The sequence below is a fragment of the Lutra lutra genome, chromosome 10, assembly GCF_902655055.1.
Source record: "Lutra lutra chromosome 10, mLutLut1.2, whole genome shotgun sequence".
Classification (NCBI taxonomy): Eukaryota; Metazoa; Chordata; class Mammalia; order Carnivora; family Mustelidae; genus Lutra; species Lutra lutra.
In genome coordinates, this window is record NC_062287.1 from 70,986,901 (window position 1) to 71,007,986 (window position 21,086).

The following is a 21,086-nucleotide window of genomic DNA, read 5'->3' on the forward strand; positions in this document are numbered from 1 at the left end:
CTATCCTTCATTTTTATTTTAAATACCACCTCCCAAAGGAAAAAAATATTCTGATCTCAACACATTCTTGTTTTGCCAGTATACCTATATATAAATAAAAATCAAGTTATTAGAACAATTAACTAAACTTATTTAAGTTGTTTAAACCATGATCCTTCATAAGATTTCTAGCTTTTAAGTAAAACAGTTGTGACCAAAGTCAAAAGTATATTTCAGCTGCTAAAGAATTATTTGTTTAATCCATGTCCAACCCTCTATTTATGTAGATATAGATAGCTATTGATATAAATATAGATACACAGATGTTAGACAGGTAAATAGATAGATGGCCCAAACAACTTAGAGTTCACATTTAATCATTAAGTCTGTATTACACCATCTAAAGCAGTATTTCTCAGTCTTGGTTGTCCTCTAGTAACTCTAGAAAGTTTTTAACCATTTTCTACTAGAACTGTACCCCAGACCAATTAAATCAGAATCTCTGGGATGGAACCCAGGCATTAGAATTTTTAAAAGGCTTCCAAGGGATTACAAGGTATAACCAAGATTGAGAACCACTGGCATCAAATGCTGTCACTCACTGCTCACTTTTGTCAGCTGGAGAAGGTAGCTGTAAAGAAAAGTATTCACATTAAAGGTGACCGACCCTCAGCATAAAGACATATCACTTTACCCCCAGAAAGTAAAATAATTAACTATCTAAGAAGTTTATATATAAACACCAAAAGAGTCACTCAGCCATGAATACATTTCATACTACACTATAGGAAGATTCCAATTATGTTCTTTTTATCTCTTTCCTTGTGGGTATATACCCATAGTTGTAGTAGTTCTGGGATATAAACTGATTCTAATGGCAAATCTTCAATTTTTTTTCTGTTTAAGGACAAAGAGAATGTAATGAGATTTTTAGATGTTAGGTGTTATTATCCACATTTTACAAACTAGGAAACTGAAGTGCACGAAGATTTATTCAAGTCATAAAAAGGGCAAATTGAGACACAACCTGGAATGTTGGAAAGAGCACTAGACTAGGAGTCAAGAAAGTTGGTTTCACTCATAGGTCAGACAATATTTAACTTTTCAAGATTGGACAAGTCTGGAGTTTCGGTTTTCTTCTATAAAGTACAGGATTTGGACTGGAGAAAAAGTTCCAAAGAAGTTCTAAAGAAAAACAAAACTGGGAATATATGGATATATATATATATATATATATATATATATATATATATATGACATTCCCATATATATGGGAATGTCTTATTTTACCAAATGGAAAACAAAGAAACAAAGTACATACCATCCATTATCACCTTCACTTCATAAAAAGAAAAAGCATTTTAATTCCAAAGGAGGTAAAAAAAAAAACAATAAACCCATAATGTGAGGGTTATCTTTAAATATAGCTTAATGATAAACTCACAGTATTGTTGTCCACCAGGAACAGCCACCCACCCTCACCCCACCCCATGAGCAAATGAGAAGCATGAGGACTTCCATATGATGTTTCAAGTTTAGCCTTCTGTAAAGTGGAAGCAGTGTGAAGGGGGATCTTTTAATACCTCTTAGTGTAGTACTTTTTCAGAGCTTTCCCAAAAGTTATCATTAAAGACCATTTTCAAAATTTTTGCCATACCCAAGTACTCAACAGTTATTTGCTTAAGGTTTTAATTTAAATTGACTCTTTTTTTTTTTTGCTTAAATACATTTATTTCAAAAGGAAACTTAATAGCACTACCTCAAATAGAAACCTAAAATCTCTTGTTATAAATACAAGATAACCAGGTAAGTACGAAAATCAAAGTTTTATTTTATTTTATTTTATTTTATTTTATTTCATTTTATCTGTAGCTAAATGCTGTTGCCTTCAGAGACTCTGAAACTAAGATGCTCTTTCACTCTCTCTCTCTCTGTCTTTCCTACAGAGAGAGATTAGCACATCCTAGAAAGGTATTAAAGACTAACATTAAACTGAGCTCTCAATGTAATCAAAGACGTCAAGAAAAAAACAGAAGAGTGCTGCCTTTTCCCCATGGGATTGATTCAGTGTTATGTAATGGCAATGTCACATGCCAGCACCACCTGTGTCATCTGCCCATTCCACTCCATACCCTCCTGCCTTTGAAGAGGTCATGTACTCTCCCTTTTTCACTAATCCCAGAAAGAAGCAAAGACTTTGGTTTCCCAGAATTTTTAGTATCAGTAGTTTGAGAAAGAGCCGGGGAGTGGAGTCAGAGATAAGTATAAGCAGGTAAAATAGACAAGGGAGGGTCACCTAGAGAGGGTAAGGGTAACTGAAGCCCCAGTGCCTCGAAAGCATTGAGATTCAGGTTCTGGTCTGCTGAGCCATCTCTGCTATGGGCCACATTTAGAAAACAAGTAGAAGGCTGATTAATAACTCCATACAGTAAGTAACTCACAGAATGTGGGCAAGTATCACTTCTTATTTTTAGATCCACTCCAACTTTAACAGTCTAGCATGGCTAAATCAGAGTTTCTAATCCACAGAGAATTTAAATTTTTAGCTGGGAAGGCCCTTGCTCTTCCTGAATTATAGCAGCTTTACCTATTCTTTATAATTCAGAAACTTCATTATTAAAATGTTTGAAGCAAACTATGGAGCATCTATCATTACTTAAAAAGTTAATTAGATTACATAAAAGAAATAATCAGATTTGCATTTTTATCTTGGTTTTAAACTTCCAAAGAAGATCACAACGGCCTGCCTGTGGGCAATTAAAAACAGCGAACAGCAGAGAAATAGAGGAGACAGGGTCTGTTTTTCCTGGCGAATTCATGATTGAAGATAGAATTACAAAATATTTTCAGGGCTTGCTGAAGCTGGGGGCTAATCCTCGACTTCTAAGCTTTGTTTATAACTCTCATTTCATTGCAAGAGAGTATCAGATCCACGTACAGTGCCAATAGTGGTATCGAATTGCTTCCAGCGGGTTTATTTAGTCCTGTTCAGAGGCTGTTGGAAGGAGATTCGTTACCTGATCAATAACACATAAAAGAACTATTGGCTAGAGCCAAAACAGGAGCACTATAATTGCTTTTTGTTTATCAATGTTAAATACAATTAACAGAGATACAACGTAGGACAGAGCGACTCCGTGAGACTGGAGGGCTCCTGACTTTCATCAGGCTTGTGTCAGCTCCGACAGCCATCTCCAGAAGACAATAAATGCCAAGGCCCAGCTCTTAAAATTAGAGGTCACTTAGATACTTAATGATGAAGCATATTCTCAAATATATATCTATTATTATTATCTTAGCAAAAAATTAATTAACCAGGTCATACAGGCCATGAAGGCTAATGTACAAAGTAATTATTTCTGATCCTTAGACAACTACTACACATAAAAAGGTAGTCCTTATTCTGCTCAGCAGATACCTGAAATGCCTATAGTTAATCATACTGAAGGAAAAAAAAGGCACGGTTTATCTCCTTATAAGGTGAGAGTAGGTCTCAAATTATTCTCTTTAATGGTTTAAGAACAATCATCTCCTTTTTTATAATATTAGCCTCTCTCCTGGTTAGCAGACAGGAGGAAAAAGAATGCATATCGAATGGTGCTCTATCCCATGACAGACACACAGAGACACACAAAATATATGAAAAGCACACAGGAATATATTATAGCCAAAATAGAAAATACTGTGTATGAAAAATACTCGTATACTCTCAAGAGCAAAATGAAGCTTCAGGGAGGAGAAAAACACTTGTAAATAAGCAGCCTGTAATACAGCATTTAAAGTAGAAAGCTTTCAGATGAGATAGAGTATGTGGAAAGCAGCAGCAATGGCATTTGCCATCTAATGGAGTTTGCCATCTAATGCATGTATGAAATGATGAAGAAAGGAATATTGCACATTCATCACAAAGATTAAAATTCATAAAGATTAACAAAAAGATAAGAATTTCAAGTTTCACAATTATACTAAAAAAGGCATGTGTGGATGAATTCACTAAATCATTGGATCTGACCCAGAAAGCCAAATGCCCCAATAATCCCCCAACCAGCCAGTCTAGTGTTAGGAGACCAGTGTGGTTCCATCAGTGATGTGATACACTGCCCGCATAGCACACAATATAAGCCACTTGGACATCTCTAAGATTGGGGTTTGAAGAGACATGAATAGGGAGAAAACACTGTTCATGTCTGGAAAAGTAAGTTTCTCACTGAGCTATCTTCTTCCAAAGATTAAGCTTTAGCAACAAAATGCCAGTATTAAATATGTTCCTGGTAATGTGCTATTGAAACCAAAGAATGTGGTACATTGCATCCATGAAGACTATCTTCTCTAGATTCAAGAACCATGATATGGGCAGCTGAGGTTGGATACATAAATTAACAGATGGATCAAGAAAGCAGGATTTATAAAGTATTTTCTCCTTTGCTTAGACTAGCCTTCTATTTAGTAGTTGATTAAAATGCTGTACATATACTTTGATATGTCCAATAGATTAAAAGTGAGTTTTGTTGACTGGTCAACATAACTCATAAATAAAATGCTTCAAAAGACTGGCTAAGACACTTGAATGCAATGGTGGGGAGCAAGGAAGATGATATGACCAAAGCAGTTACCTGTCTTTTGGAATTAAAGCACAGGAACTGACATTCCCAATTCCAGGGACCCATGTTCCATCATCTATTATTTTGGCTTTCCGTAGACTTAATGAAACTGCTATTTCTGTCCAGGAAATATCAAAAATGTCTAACTTTTTCTGGGCTCTGTATCGGGGGAATTACTTAATATGAAACAAATTAGAGGAATCACCATTTTCCCCAAAGCACAAACAGAGGGATTTGAATTCACTAAGGAAACAGGCTCCTAAAAGATCTGTTAATATTAAAACATTTTAATAATCATTTCAAGTTATTACACTGATTTTTTAATGGCAAAAATCGACTCATCAAAAATATAAAAACATTGGTTCACAAAACTCATTCATCTTACTTTCTCAACATGGCTTACATAGTGCCTCTTTCACAATTTAGTTAGAATTTACTAAGACAAAATTATGTCAAAAATTGTATTTAAGGAAGAAAAATATATAAATGAAATGGTTTTTAACTACACATTTAAGTTTTGGATGGTTTCACATAATAAAGACATGGGACTTCTACAATACTGTCTTCATCATGTCTCTTCCTACCTCTAAGGAAAAATCCTGCTTTTCACTCTTTGTAAACCATTCCAGTTTTCATTCGTTTTGATTATAATAGGCCCAGATGTGTTGGTCTGTGGTTATTACAAGAGGTTAGACACTCCTCCCTTCCTTTATATTACAGCTTGAAAATTCCGAAACAGCAAGACTAATTCACAAGTCGGCATTCTGAACTAGAAGTAGAGTGCAATCTTGAATGTAACCCCTGATCCATAACCAATTGCAGCTCTCCATAGCCAATTGCCACGGCTTACTCTTGCTGACCATGTTAGCTAACAGGTTCTAGCACTCAAGATTTAAAAAGAAGAAAGAAGGTCAAACTTGGCTCAAATTGTCTCTGTATACATTCGCTTTCAGAAGAAGGTTTTGCACTCACCTTATTTTTACTCTTTATTCTGGTTTGTTTTCAAAAGGGACAATGTGTCTTTCATGATAGAAAGTGTTGGAAGCATCTCTTAAATCTCATATTTTGCTCAAAAAGTATACTAAAATTAGCCCAATAATAATCTCTTCTAAATTTGATCATGACAATAGCTTGTCAAAACCGTATTTGAAAATAGTTAACCCATTCCCCTTGCAGAAAAAAAAATAAGTAACTAAAAGTCTGAATATCAAATACCTGTTTCATAAGTGTCAGAGATGAATATGTTTTGTGTAAGGAGTGTTTTTCAGCATTTGAAAAATTCTTTGAATGGTCTATACTGATAAGATAAACACTGAAAAGATATGAAATAACGCAGTAGTTCAGGACAGAATGAACTATAAATACAGGTTATTGCTTCCTGTTATTTTTTAAAATATGAATTCTTATTATGAAGATTCCTACATATCTACAATGAATGCAACTCTGATACTTTGAATCTTTCTGATTTTACAATTTGTACAGCTGAGATCAAGTGCTGATAATCTTCAATTTTTAAAAATTTAAACAATAATATCCACAGTTTTAAAAGCAATTAAACTTCTATTAAAAAGCTTGAAAAAACAATTTCCCATCTTCTCAAATTGAACATTCTAATAAATAATATTTTAACATCATACTCTATAGTTTCTTGAAAAAAGGCACCAATTTCACATAGTAAAGTTGTAACTATAAAATCCTATGCAGTCAGTAAATACTAATAATATTTCATAAAAATTGCCCTGAACTGATTAGGTCGCTATTCATCTGACATCCTCCGTACCAAAAAGCAAACATCAATTAAGACAGCCACTTCATATAAACAACAGTGGACGAAGAAGTGAAATACATTCAAAATAAATAAAGAAATAAATATAAAGATATAGTAAAAACATTAACAATAAGTAACTGATAAATCAGGGAACATCTCAGGAAAGTTCTTTCATTCCTGCTTTAAAATAGGAGAAAAAGAGAGAACTAAATGATCAGGTTATTTAACACCTACTGAGTTCTTAGGAATCTAGAGAAAAATGTAGGAAACCACAGGCTAAAAATCTTGACCTTAGCAGTAGGAGACACACTGAAAATTCTAATAAGGGCAGAACCAAGGAACACCTGGACAGTTATTTAATTAGGAATCACAGCATGAGTCATAAAAGAGATATCAGGATGAGAAATTATCCCAAGATTTAATTGTAAAAGCTGACTGTCAAAAATGCCTGAGACATTCCATCTCTCCTGTATTTGGACTCTTTATTTTGAAACATACACACTTACGTAGGGAAGACAGAATCAGAATGGATTAAATAGCAATAATGAAGACACTGGCTAAAACCTTTGGGTAAAGATAACTGGACAAAATGCCAAATGAGGTCCAGGGACTTACTCAAGCACCAAGCTGGGGTACTTTAAATGGAACACCAAGTATAACTAACAAATGAAGCGAGGCTCTATGTTAAAATCACTGGCTTTCACCAATGAAAGAGTAGAAGAGTAAACTATGACTTCATGAGATTGATTTTTTTTAAACATACAGGAAGGTGTAATATTGAACTCAAGCAAAGGAATGCCATAATTCACAATATACCGCCCCAGCTGGACTGCAACACAGATTGCAGAGGTTAGAAGACATCCACAGTAACCAAGAGAAAGCACTGAGGTTGTGGCAGGATGACAGAAGTCTGGAATGAGTATTCCTCAGGATTAATCACCGGACAACCAGGTCTGTATTCTATGGTTTTCTAGAAGTCACATACCCATGTTCCTTTTCAAAAAATGGAGGTCTCTTCCCTTACCTATCTCAGATAGGTGTTAGTTACATTAACCATCAAGTGTCTAAAGGAACATCAGAAATCAGAATTCCTCCCCAGGCCATTGCAATCATGATCTATGTACCATATCATACTGCCACAACAAAAAAAGGGATTTTTAAAATTGTGTTAAAATTATTTGGGAACAAGTCTTTCTTCCTTCCTAGACTATAAGCTCCTTGAAGACACATAATTATTCATTGATCTTTCTATTCCCCTCAGCATCCAGCAAAAATGCAGTGAATATTTATTAAAGGCCAAATTAATTGTTATGATCTCTTCCCAGGTTTTAAGACTTGTCTCATAATTGACCCAATCAGACAGTCCTAACAAGGAAATAAGCGTCAGCTTCTCCCTGTGATGCCATTAGATGGTAAAATACAAAACAGAAAATGGTTTATGGCAATAAAAACAGCACGTGTGTGCTACCTTTGAAACCATTTAGATTTCTACTGGGTGAGGGTTGGGCAAATGGCAACAGGAAAAAGAGATAAGGTTTATTCTGTGTACGCCTCACATCCGAAAAGAATGCTTAGACCACCATGTGATCGTGATGGATGTTTCTTACATCCATGTATACAACTGTACATCGTTGAGTAACAGCCCTGTTGGTACTGTTGACAAGAGAGGGGTGCGTTTGCCACATTTTCATTCCATTTGCAAGGAGGAAAGTATCTAAGTACCATCAGCCGAGAGTAATAAAATACACTGACCTGGATCTGTTGCTGCAGGAGATTAATTTTGTGCTGCTGCTGCAGAAGTTGCTGCTGTTGTCTTGCAATCTATCAGAAATAAAGTTTCGTTAAGTTCAAATGAAATGCTTGCACCTTTGCCATTACCCCAGGTATCTCTCTTGGAATGACAAGAATGCTTTACTGAACTTCTGTGTGAAAGAGTTCCTATAAAATGAGAGAGGCAGACTTAGTAAGCTGGAGAAAATGAAAAATTTCAAACAGGTGCCACTTCTCTGCTTACCCCCTAAATCTTTCTCTGTAGGTGAACAGTGCCCTTGTATGACACTTGGGAGCAGTTCATCCATATCTGCACTGGTCATCTGGAAAGAGTGGGAATGTCGAAATCTGATCTTTGGAGAATAAAGACAGGAAAACTCTGGCTACATTTTTCTCAAGAGCTTGATTTGGATGTAAAAAGTAAAATCTGTAAGCAAAGCTGGGAAAGAATTTTCTATTCCTTGTGGTCTACTTTGGTGCAATCTTTTCTGAAGGAAAGATTTCCAGAACTGATACAACTTACAAATATTGTCAAGGGAGTGCCAAAAAAGCAGCAAAAATTCAGAAATCTTTTTGTTGTTGTTGTGGATGTTACATGTACAAAGCACTTCTTAAAAACAAAATTTAATATTTATCCTTTTGAGGGGAACGTGTTAATTTTAAAGTTCAGGATCCACATAAAAGTTTTACATTTCCTTCCTTCATCCAACAATCAAATCCAACATGTGAAAGTGTCATCTGGTCTCTAGAAGAAATATTAGCCACTTAATGCAAGCCCTGTTGAGGACTGAGTCTGCCCCTCAGAAGAGCAAGCAACTTCTTCGGCATAATTGTATTTACTATAAAACATGAGCTAGGCATGAGGCTGTCTACTGCCTCAAAAGCTGGAGCCCCGAGGTTGGGACGGGGCGGGGGGGACGCGCTCAACCTACTCACTGCCCACACAGGAAGCCAGTTGGAAAAGTGGCCAGAGACTACTTAGAAGGACTTGGTTTTGTAGTGCTCTAAAGGCAAGAGTTATGGTTTTTTTCCTTCCTATTTCTTCTATTTCCAAAAGCCTATATTCTAGAATGGGCAACCTTGGAATTGGAAATGAATATGGATCAGCCCTCGGCAGTATATTTCTTGAGTCTTTTTGATGGTTCAGCCCAGAGCAGAGGGAAACACCCAAATCACATTTCACTCAGCCCAAGATAACAAAACATAGCTGTCTACTCCCAGATGTTGCTTTGTGGTTTCTGGTGATGACTGGCTCATACTGGAACTCATGATAGAGCTGCTGCTATCACAGGCTAGAGTTTGAGGGATGAGACCACGCCTTCTCAAAGCTTCTTAAGCAAAATGGAAACTGTGTCTAATCAGATTGGAAAGGCCCAGTCTGCTTGTCACCATTCAAATCAGAAACGGACAACTCGGCAACTCTAGGTATAGATGCTGGATCCTCTGAATATTTATTTCCTCTTAGCAAACCAGTGAAACACTACTAGGCATCTAATACTGATGGTCCCTCCTAAATGATAAAGTGCTGCATAGAAATGCATCCAAAACACCACAGTGCAATTACTATCATCCACTCTAGACGTATGGCTTTGACACAGTGAAGTATGGTACATAAGCACCATGTGGCTCAAATTCTGAATTTTATTTGCCAATCGGTTGAGCTACATGCTCGCTTCATTGAGCATGACAACCTAGTTTTAAGTGTCATTTAATTTTCATTTTGAAATATAATTACAAAGTGTTCACTGTAAGATATCACTCGTCTGCAAATGTGTCAGGATTAATTTGTGCTAGCTTATTCACAAGTGTCAATAGTTAATTACTGTGTCATCTCTGGATGGCTAAATGACATTCTAACTTCTGATTTTTTACAGTGTTCCTTTATGTTATTTTCCATTAGGGGCTGAGTCCATATTCCTACATGTGGGCAAATATTCAAGCATATAAAATACCAGACGTCACAACTCATTAAAATCAACAGAGCATATATTGCTCTATATACCCCTATAAAATACATTTAACTGAAAAGATAATTCCAGTAATAATGTCAGATTCCTAAAAACTGCACATTAATTTGGGTCTGTCTGATCTAAAGCATCAGGGACTACTCTATAGGATCATTGTTGTTAGATTAATGTACTCTTGTGAGACAGGAAAAACATTTGGGAAAGTGATATATTTTTTAAAAGATATATATTTAAACTTTGCTTTTTCTTCTTCCTTCTCACATCTAAATCAGTGAAATCAAATTCTTGGAGGAGCCATGTGCTAATTTGTTTTCAATGATTTACCTATGCTATAAATAGAGTGACCATATAATTTATATAATTTATCATTCAAACCAGGACAACTTTTGCAAGTGGAATAGGGGGTTATTAATAATCACTCTGGAAAACAGGCATTAGCCAGGGCTATTCTGGGAAAACTGAGACCTACGTCTACCCCAGCTTTATAGTCAGAGAATATCATGGGACCAGTAAGCTTAAAGATCCTCAAAGATTTTCTAGACCAGGACCCTGCTTTTCTGGATGAGAAGAGTAAGGCCTGGAGAGAAGCAACTCACTCTTGGTTAAGCTTGGAATCATTCTTGGTTAACATGAAGAATATGTATGATGCCCACGTGAGTAAGTCCCTAAGTAATTAATCAAATCCAAATGTTCTGGAACCATGTTCTCACTTCAGTTATGCCCGGTTGCTAAGATGCCTTTCTTTGTCCTTCACATACCATCTCAGTATTCTTGAAGACCCTGGATTTTATTTTTAGAAGGCTTTTTCCTTTCTTTCCTTCTTTTTTTTTTTTTTTTTAGGAATGCTTATGACAAATAAGCCAATCAATGTGATTACTCGCTGAGCTTGGCACATTCCACATCTCCAGTTCATCAGCTCCTTTTGCAGGGCTCACCTGTTCTTGCTGTTGGCGAGCAAGGTCCATTTGCTGCCGTTGTTTCTCAATTTGTGAGGCTGCCAGTTTCTTTTGTTCGTCATGCGCTGCCAGGAGCTGCTCCCGTAAACTGATCAGCTGCGTAATCATAGTAGAGAGCTGCCGTTCTTTTTCTGCCAGGCTCTCGGGTGTACCTGAAATGGAAGTGAGAAGATAGCTCACAAGTTTGAGAAAAGCCTGAATGAATTGGGGAAAGGGGGAGGGCAGATTCAGAAAGGGACTACCCGAAGGCACTTAATGATCCGGGACAGTAACTGGAGGTTACTGTGAGTATAGGAACGCTACAGAATATGGATGGAATGAACACAAGTTAGTCATCGCCCCTGCCAAGAAAAAGTATGATCACAATAAAATTCTCACTCTTCCCTCTTGCTCTTTAAACCAAAACAAAACAAAAAGCAGAATTACCCCCATCCTCACCCTTTTATCGTATTCCTCCTCCTCCCCCCTTACCCCTACCAAATATATCTGATCAAGCTAAGGAAACCTATGATATTTAACACCAAAGATTGGAAAGTATAGGTTCTGTTAATATTCTATAATATTAGTTATCTCTACACCTCAGTGACTAACACAGGATCGAGACCTAGTACGTGCTTAATAAGTGTTATTTAAGGAATTTTCCAATCATTGCTCTCATAAAACTTTTCTGTTGTGTAAGGACCTGTCTCTGAAGTCAGAAGCTATTCTCTTGGCCATGGAATGAGTTCTACAGAGAGAGGGGAAAACAAAAACAAAACAAAAAAACCCAAAACTTCCTTGCCTCAGGTAAGAAAGGATTGAATCTGATTTTTCCCCCTTGTGAGGGGATCAAGCTAAAGTTCTCAAGTTCATCCTTAAAGGCAACAATGTTGCTTAGGGAGCTCCTTCACCCTTTTGTCATTTGTCATTCTTCAAAGGGAAAAAAACACGTGTGAGGTTGAAAAGGTTATGCATAAGGATGTGCTGTTTAATGAATACGGTGTCGCTGAACACTTATGGTATGCACTAATGGTGCTGAACAGTCTTTTTATGGGCAAATTGCACAGCTCTCCTAAGTAAAGGGTACAGAATCCTTTTGTGACTCTAAATTAGAGTATTTACCACAGCATAAGATAAGAATTTCAACCCACTGTATTTGAGCCACACAGGTTTCATTATGAAGAAATGATCTATGATTTGAAAGCTTTTCAGAAAGATGCCACCAGCTGTCAAAGGGGACAAAGACTGCCGATGTGTGTGTGTGTGTGTGTGTGTAAGAGGAGACTTCCAAACGCCTTTGAAATTCCCCTCATTCCTGCTAAGAAAGCACCGGAATAGTTTGAGAAACTAACACTATTTCAATTAGCAGTGGTCCTATTTTCCAAGTGCCCCCATGGACAAAGGGAGCCTTCAGAGGATGTCCGTGAGTCCTTGCTAGTATATGATTCCCAGAAGGTAAAACTGATATCAGCAGAGAAGTTATGGCACTTAAGGACTACCTTGGGGTTTGTAATGTCAATTCAAGTCCTTAAAAAATAAAGAAACAAACAGCCAATACCCTATGTCCTTAAAGATTCACTGAATTGAAAGTTCTTCAAAATTAGAAGAAAAATTAGATAGTGAGATGATGTTAGAAAATGTGTTCTACTGACAAAGGCACAAATACTGTATTCTGCTATTCTTTCCAGCTACGGGAACTGATTTTTTTTTTAAGATTTTATCTATTTATTTGACAGACAGAGATCACAAGTAGGCAGAGAGGCAGGTAGAGAGAGAGAGAGAGAGAGAGAGAAGCAGGTTTCCTGCTGAGCAGAGAGCCCGATGCGGGCTCGATCCCAGGATCCTGGGACCAGAGCCAAAGGCAGAGGCTTTAACCCACTGAGCCACCCAGGTGCCCCTGGAATTGATTATTTTTAATGAGTTTTTATTTCATCAATAAGGATTTCAGCTTGGTAAAAAAGAACTTCTTGATCGAAATATTAAAACACAAAAGCAGGTTCCCAGAAGGAATCATAAAATTTCTTCAAAATTGCAACAAGCTCAATTAATTCATGTGTTTATATATATATATATATATATACACACAAATGTATATATATGAATGAGAAAATACAAAATAAATATGAAATGTATTTATTTACTCATTTTATTCATTTCTCATTGAAAAAAAATACTTCCTGAGTCGCAGCTATGTGTCAGGTACTATATAGAACTAAGGATACTGACACCATGGCAAGAAAAAGCAGAGAGAATTCCCTACTCTCAAGCACTTTGTAGTTCTAAAGTAGGGAGACAGCTTAAACAAGAAATTATACATTTAAATGTAAACTATAACTTTAAAAGTATGACAAAATGATAGGTATTTGGGGGAATGTTTAAACAAGTTTGGGAGACCCAAGTGTAAGAAAGATAGAATGAAAAAGTAACAAATTAACAGTAGGATGAATAGAAGTAACTAGTCAAAGAGTTGGAGGGTGGTCAAGAAGCTTTACAGCAGAAACAAAATAGGAAAAAGCCCTGACACAGTGGGTGAGAGTTCCAGTGTGTTCCAGAAGTTGAAAGAAGATAGCAAAATTTGAGCAAGTAAAATTAAAGCAAGGAGTAGAGTACCAGACAAAGTAGGAAAAGTTCACACCATTCAGGCCCTAATTACCATGCTTGATAAACTTCATATTTATTCCAAGAGTATTTCAAATCACTACAGTATTTTATTTTTTTTAAAAAGATTTTATTTACTTTTTTGACAGACAGAGATCACAAGTAGGCAGAGAGGCAGGCAGAGAGAGAGGAAGGGAAGCAGGCTCCCTGCTGAGCAGAGAGCCCTATGGGGGGCTCAATCCCAGGACCCCGGGATCATGACCTGAGCCCAAGGCAGAGGCTTTAACCCACTGAGCTACCCAGGCACCCCTCACTACAGTGTTTTAGATAAGGGATGAATGATGTGGTCAATCTAGCTATGGTGTGGGAAATAGTTTGGAAAATTGTAAGAATAGATCATTAAGATATACACACACATTTTATTACATATATTTTTGGCAATATTCTGATCTACCTGTAATTTTCTTTCTATACCTATCTATATGCAGTGATTTAAGAGAAGGGTTAGTAGACTCTGGGAAAGTCACTGTACTACAATTCTTTGTTAATAAAGAAGAGCATTTATAGGAAACTTTGGGCAAGGACCAATACAAGGGCAGGATTCAGCACTTAGATTCCCCGAAACACTGGAAGTTTTCCTCTTCTCCCAAGTTAAACAATGTTGTTTTAACAATCTTCAATATAGTCCCATTTTTCTTTCCTCTACGCAGGAAACAGAGAAGCTGAGGATAACATATGTCTCCTTAGCTTCTTCTGCTCAAGGTGAAGCCAACAGGTCTATAAATGCACTGGTGTTTCCAATGCTAATAGACACGTATACCTGCACTTACAGAATACCACCACTGAACTGAAGCTTTTTACAAATCATTAATGATATTCAATTATTATTGATATTATTGATATTCAATATTCAATTGAATATTAATGATATTCAAGCTGGATGATGTAAAAATTCAGTGACATCTAAATAAACTTTTCAAAAAAGCAAGCCAGAGAGCAATATTTTTAAGTGGAAATTTAGGCATTCATATGAGACTGTCACTCTCTTTTCCTTAATTTGAGGAGCACATATATATTTTTTGAATAGATATGAGTGGCATAATGAATGCAGTTGGAATGAAATAGAGTAGCAAAACAAGTCTCAAATTCCCCCCTCAATGGAGAATTTATATATCTATCTATACATATAGATATATATAGATAGATCTAGATACAGATATATATCTAGATAAATATACATACATACATATAGATAGATAGATATCAATTAGTCTCTTGTGAGTCAAATTAAGGAGAGCTCAATTTACACCATACAATAGCTTATACTCTCTAAAAGTGTAGGCCACTTTGTTCCAATATGCATGGGCATGTGTGTGTGCACGTAGGTTATCATTTTTCTGTTTTATACCTATTGTATTTAAAACCTGTGGTACTGGATTTTTGTTTTAATTAACAGCAAACGTTTATGTCTATGTAATAAAAAATAACATTGAATCTCAATCACATTGATCAACCAACCTGTGAACACAAGTTTTTTCAACTCAAAAATTACTAGTTTAATTGAATATATAACTTTGCTTTGGCAAACAAAACAAAACAAAACCAAAAAAACCCACAAAACCCTATACACAGTCCTTAACTTATAATGGTTCAACTTAGAATTTTTTGATTTTATGATGGTGCAAAAGTGATACGGATCCAGTGCAACAGGGAACAATAGTCTCTCCAGATGCTGAGCAGCAGCAAAGACCTTCAGCTCCCACTCAGCCACACAATCATGGAGGCAAACAACCAATGCACTTCAATTGTACTACACCCATATGACCATTCTGTTTTTCACTTGGGGGATGGTATTCATTAAATTACATGAGACAGTCAACACGTAATTAGAAAATAGTCTTGATATTAGACAATTTTGCCCAAGTGTAGGATAATGTAAGTGTTCTGAGCACACCGGAGGCAGGCTAGGCTGCACTCCGTTTGGCAGATTATTTCGGACTTAACGATATTTTCAACTGAAGATGAACGTCACTCCATCATAAGTCGAGGAAGACCTGTACAACTGCCAGAGTTGTTGAAAATGTAGACAAATTATGGGGCACGGTCGGGCTACCTAAATACCATCCGGCTATGTTCAAGGCAAATGACCATATAGAATGCTCTTATGAGGTAACTTAACTCGATGTAAAAAGTCTTATCTTAAATGGTGTTTTGAGTTTTGATAAACTCAACTTGGAAGAGGAGCTCAGATCCAGAGGATCTGCCCAGGCCAGCAGAGGTCATCAGTAGCTGCCTAACTGTCGTCTGCTTCACATCCTTCAGGCTATCTCAGAATCTCTAAAAAGCATTGCCAGGAAAGTCTCTCCCACACAAAAACAGAGGTAGTTTCATAAACTGCAAAGAGGGAACCAGCAAAAAAGCTTCTGTACACAGCTTCTCTACAAGTCAACGTGCCTGCTTTTATCCAATATTGCACACAGTGCGCGCCCGACACTCTCCGCTGTAAACTGTATCTATTCTCCAACTCCAAAGACAGTGCAGCAGGGTTTTTTTTTTTTTTTTTCCATGGGGTCGTCTTTATCCCCAAACCACATCTGTCTTGAGTTTCTCTCAGATTAGTCAGGTGGATCAGTGCTCCCCAGGGCCTGCTCCAGCTGAAGTATTTTAATTTGACTAAACACCTGATTTATTTTATCTCTCCGATGAGAAAGGCAGTTTGTCTTAATAGAGCCTGTCAGCCCACAGCCCCATTCACAGCAATTTACAGGCAGCCAGGGACGCTGGAAGAGAAGAGTGCCGTGATTCTGTATTTTATCCTCCTCCAGAAAGCACCTAAAAGCAGCTATTCACTGCTACTGCATGTGGCATTTTAGAACTGAATTAGCTTTTTATTCAAGTAACTACACTTGTTGTGAATAGCTTATCTGTAAAATTGCTACATTCACTACTGATTTTATTAACCTTTGGCTCTATCACAAAATGGTCTTCAGTTAGGAAAGACCTTTAAAATTGACACATTTTTTTTCTTAGGGGCCTTTATTCCCGTGACTTCAGATTTACTGAGTTTGATCCATTGAATTCTTTACCAGTTGTACTTAAAATTTTGAGTCTCAATAGGAAGTCAATAGTGCGTAAATAAGGAAACACTTTTCAAAATGTAAATACAGCAGCAATTTCCCTCATCAAAAGTTTTCAAATACCATCTTTCACTATAACGTTTCAAAATCAGCCCTCTAGCCCTTTTTGGTCAGAATTTGAAGAAATTGGGGGGAAAATGAACTAAAATAGGCTCTTTTTATTAACTTTACAAACTATAACTACCTGTCCGGAGGCCCCAAACCAACAAAGAAACCTCAAAATTGAGGAGAATTTAGGTATAATAAAAAGATAACTAGGATAAATCCCTTCTTGATACAGAATGAAAAACTAAAAATAAAAATCAAGTTTAAAATTTAGTCTTTTTTTTTTTTTTTTAAACCTCAGCTCACAGAAGTTTGCACCATAATCTGCTAGTTAACTTCCCCCACAGTTACAGTCCATGGTGCTAGAAATGAGACTGGGCATCGGGAGGTCACTGAAGATTCCACATCTGGAAAAGGCAGGCACCTTGCAGTGCACTTTCCTAAGTAGAGATGGGCCCCACCTCTTTTACAATATTCTCATGCCTAGGACTTTTGCAATGTAAAAATTTCACACAGGTCACTCTCTTTATGGCTGGCCCCTGAGAGTGGATCACAGCTACTAGGGACAACTAAATTTTCCTAATGAAAAAAACCAGAAACAAGCACAGCAGTGGAAAGACAGAGAGACTGAGAAAGAGAAGGAAGAGGCTCCCTCGCAGAGATGGCCAAATTAAATTCTGTGAATTTCTCCACACAGCTTTTATCTCTTCATTCTTATGAAATGAAGGGAACTGGTGGTAAAACACAATGTTTCTCAAGCCAAATAAAACTAATATCAACAAACTGCTGTCTCTAGAATTGTTTCCACGGAATTTAAAATAAGACTTCCACCTGACCATGTTCTGTCACTGGATTGCACATTCCTATAATAAGCTTAATGGGACTTAACAATGAAATGACAAGAAGCCTGGTTAACTGACAGTGTCTGTGTTTGGAACGATGGGGAGGGCTGGCAGTGACTCTGGAGTGGAGTTCTGATGGAGATACACTTTTCCACATCAATCCTAGAAAGATTAAAGCACTTAACAGTAATTTCAAAGCAGCATCAACCAAAGAACTCAGTCAACAATCCAGAAAGATTTTAAATTAAGTTGAAAAGCCTAGCTCTTAAGAGTGAATTCCCTGGTTAGTTCTAATTTTTTTTTTTTTTTAATGGACATTGTTTGAGAAGAAAGCCCAGATACAATGCTAGTCATAAAGGAAAGCTGCATTTGATCTTGTCTGCCCACAGGTAACCTGGTTCAAGTGCTGTGCTCCCGCAGCCTCCTCACACATCAGATGGGCTGTGATGTCTGCACTTCACAAGCACAGTCCACCAGTTAGCACTGGCCTTTTTTGATAGAGCCTTCTTTTAAATGTCACAAAATAGGGCAGCAAAAAGTCAACAAAAAATAAATAGGGTGAGCTGGAGAAACTAACAATCTATCAGAAGGTCCCCTGATAAAAGTTACTTTGTGGCGACTGCCTGAGAAAGGAAACCCTGTCCCAGTGTACCAGCAGCTAATTTGAGTTCTGAATCCAACAGCAGTTTTAAAAGCTTTCTACTCTAAAGGGCCCCAGTGCATCATAAAGATAAAGGATTTCAGTACAAAACCACCACAAAGACCTCTATTATCTTATCAGTCTTTGGTTACAACAGCTGAACCAATATGACTAAATTCTGAATGACTTTTTTCAAAACAGCAAAATACTGGAATTTCTTTGTTTTCTCATCAGTCAGCTATTGTCATTGCTCCCATATGCTACTGTCCATTCCTTAGTAAATAAAAAGTTTAATAAAAGCAGCAATTGTGCTCTTAGGAATCACTTAGGGACCACTACACAGGAAATGTGGCTCATGGACTGAGGTACAGGCCGTTTTTGCTTGTTTCTGGGTTGTTGTTGTTGTTGTTTTTCCACCAAATGTATGAGAATTTCCTTCCTAAAATGCAAACAACTCTCATTTAAAAAGTCATTAAAATCTATTCTGTTCAAACAAGACAAGAATACCCAGGAACTCCCTATATTAAGATCAAACTCCCTGTCTATTCCAGGCACACTCACCTCTCCCTCAGCTTCCTCTCTCTCTAGCTGCAAAAGGAAGTCTATTCCTGGATCAACTGAGGTCTATTCATGTTGCAGATCCCAAAAGAGCAAGAACAATCCATGGAATTCTGCCATCTAGGCTCCTAACCTCACAGCTGGGCCTTCAGCCCATTGTGCTTTATTAGCCCATCCTTTTGGGATCCGGAAATGAAGGTATCCTGAAACATCCCTCCTTCAGTATAAGACAGGCTGCCTTTACATTACTGCTCTCTATGGATGTTAATTGCTCAATGGCTACATCTCCACAATTCATACAGAAAAAGAGTAATTTCTGGCCTTTCAGAAACATTGAATTCTTTGGTCCTTTAGGGGGAAAAATATTCAGAAGAATTTGTTTCAATAATTGCTGTATAGGATTGGTTCTTTATCGAGAAACTCCACTAGGATTAGAAACTAGGAAAGGAAAGAGTAAGAAGAACAGATCTTCTTTAACAAAATATTGTCTTAAATAAGAATTTATGTGTTCTCTTTTTAAATATTTATCTTAAATGTTGCATTGTTACTTCCATGTCGCAGATGAAAAACAAAGCTTTCAGAAATTAAGGAAAGTTGACCAAGGGAGAGCATTGGATTGGATATGAATTCAGGTCCTCTGATTCCTAATCCAAGGAAGTCTGGAAGTGAATGAAGAAGTATCTTCCCTCATCTCAGAGTTAGAATACATAGCAGGAAATTTCCAAAAGTTAGGAGGAATGCTCTAAGGGACCTAGAATTTTAATGCCACGTAAGGCTTAGAAATCCATAATTTCTCAGTAAGACTTTGTTTACAAAAATAATTTTAGGGGCGCCTGAGTGGCTCAGTGGGTTAAAGCCTCTGCCTTCTGTTCAGGTCATGATCCCAGGGTCCTGGGATTGAGCCCCGCATCTCACTCTCTGCTCGGCAGGGAGCCTGCTTCCTCCTCTCTCTCCGCCTGCCTCTCTGCCTACTTGTGATCTCTGAGTTTCAAATAAATAAATAAAATCTTAAAAATAATAATAATAATAATTTTAAAATCGAGGCTAGGCAATTAGACAACCAAAGAGGTGAGTAAGCTGAACTTTGACAACTTATAGATGTACAAATAGATCTTAAGTGATATGCCTGGAATTACTCAAGAAATTAGCACCCAGCCTGGCAGTTAAGATCCTCTGCTCTGTTTTATTTCCCAAACCCTCTCTCCTCAATAAGCATATGGCCTCCCGGTTCCAGCCCAAGTACAAAGATTGTGCAGACCATGGCATTCCCAAACATTCCAGATACAAAATTTACAACACCAACAAAAGGCTGAGAAATACACTCAGATATCTGGACACATGAAGTGTGCTGCTGCCATAAGGTGCAGTGTGGCCGCAGACTGAGATGGTGAGGGGCTAGCCAAGAGGAAGTCACCTGGAGAAGTCGAGGAAGTATTCCTAGCAAGGACTGAGGAATCTGTCTGATACAACTAAGGCTTAGGACAGTTGCCTATAGAAGTGCACCATATGCTTGCCCACTTCCAGGGTGCATTTACAACTTGCCTAGTGTAGATCAAGGGAACCCCTGCCTTAGTACAATATGCCTCATTGTATAATAATAATTGCTTAAACTTACACAGAATTGCTTTGTGTTAGGAAGAGCTTTAGATCTATATATCAACTCACTGAGTCCTCACGACAATCCTATGCAGTAGTTCATATTGTTATCTCCATGTTAAAGATGAGGGAACTAAAGCATAAAAAGGTCAAGCAATTTGTCCAAGTTCTAAGCTCTTAAATCATGTCTAAGATTCAAAAATCGGGCAGTTGGGCCAAAGACTCTGTCCTCTTAACTGTATGATAAATGGTGAATAGTACTCTTAAATAATCCACCTTCTCAAAACAACTTCACCCAGAAAAAGTAGCTGAAATTCTTTTTGAGTTTTGTTGTTGTTGTTGTTTTTTAAATACAATGTTCCTGAAGTCCTACTAAAATGAAAGAATTTACCTAGGGAAGGATCTAGGATACCTTTTGTTCTTTAAGATAGATCAACCCACTAACACAAAGCTCTTCTGACCTTTCAACATAAAACACAAATATCTCCCATTATCTGTAGTTGCTTTCCATTACTAATCCAATCTCTCACTCTCTTAGTCTCTTTCTCTTTTATCCATCTAATTGTATTTCCTTCAAATTCTAAACTCCTGGTGTTCAGATCTCCCCATCTGGATTCCTGTTTAAAACTCCACCAGACCAGGTCTGCCTG

The 21,086-nt window shown here is 37.2% G+C and overlaps 1 protein-coding gene across 19 annotated transcripts in view; it reads right to left on the reverse strand.

Moving 5' to 3' along the window:
• Positions 1–21,086, reverse strand: part of SOX6 (SRY-box transcription factor 6) — a 637,684-nt gene that overhangs the window by 187,260 nt on the left and 429,338 nt on the right. For all 19 annotated transcript variants that reach the window (XM_047691366.1, XM_047691365.1, XM_047691370.1 and 16 more), the window contains 2 exons: positions 11,021–11,193; positions 8,101–8,169 (listed from right to left, as the gene is read on the reverse strand). In XM_047691366.1, the coding sequence (XP_047547322.1) occupies positions 8,101–8,169; positions 11,021–11,193 (242 nt within the window). The remainder of the gene's footprint in view (positions 1–8,100; positions 8,170–11,020; positions 11,194–21,086) is intronic.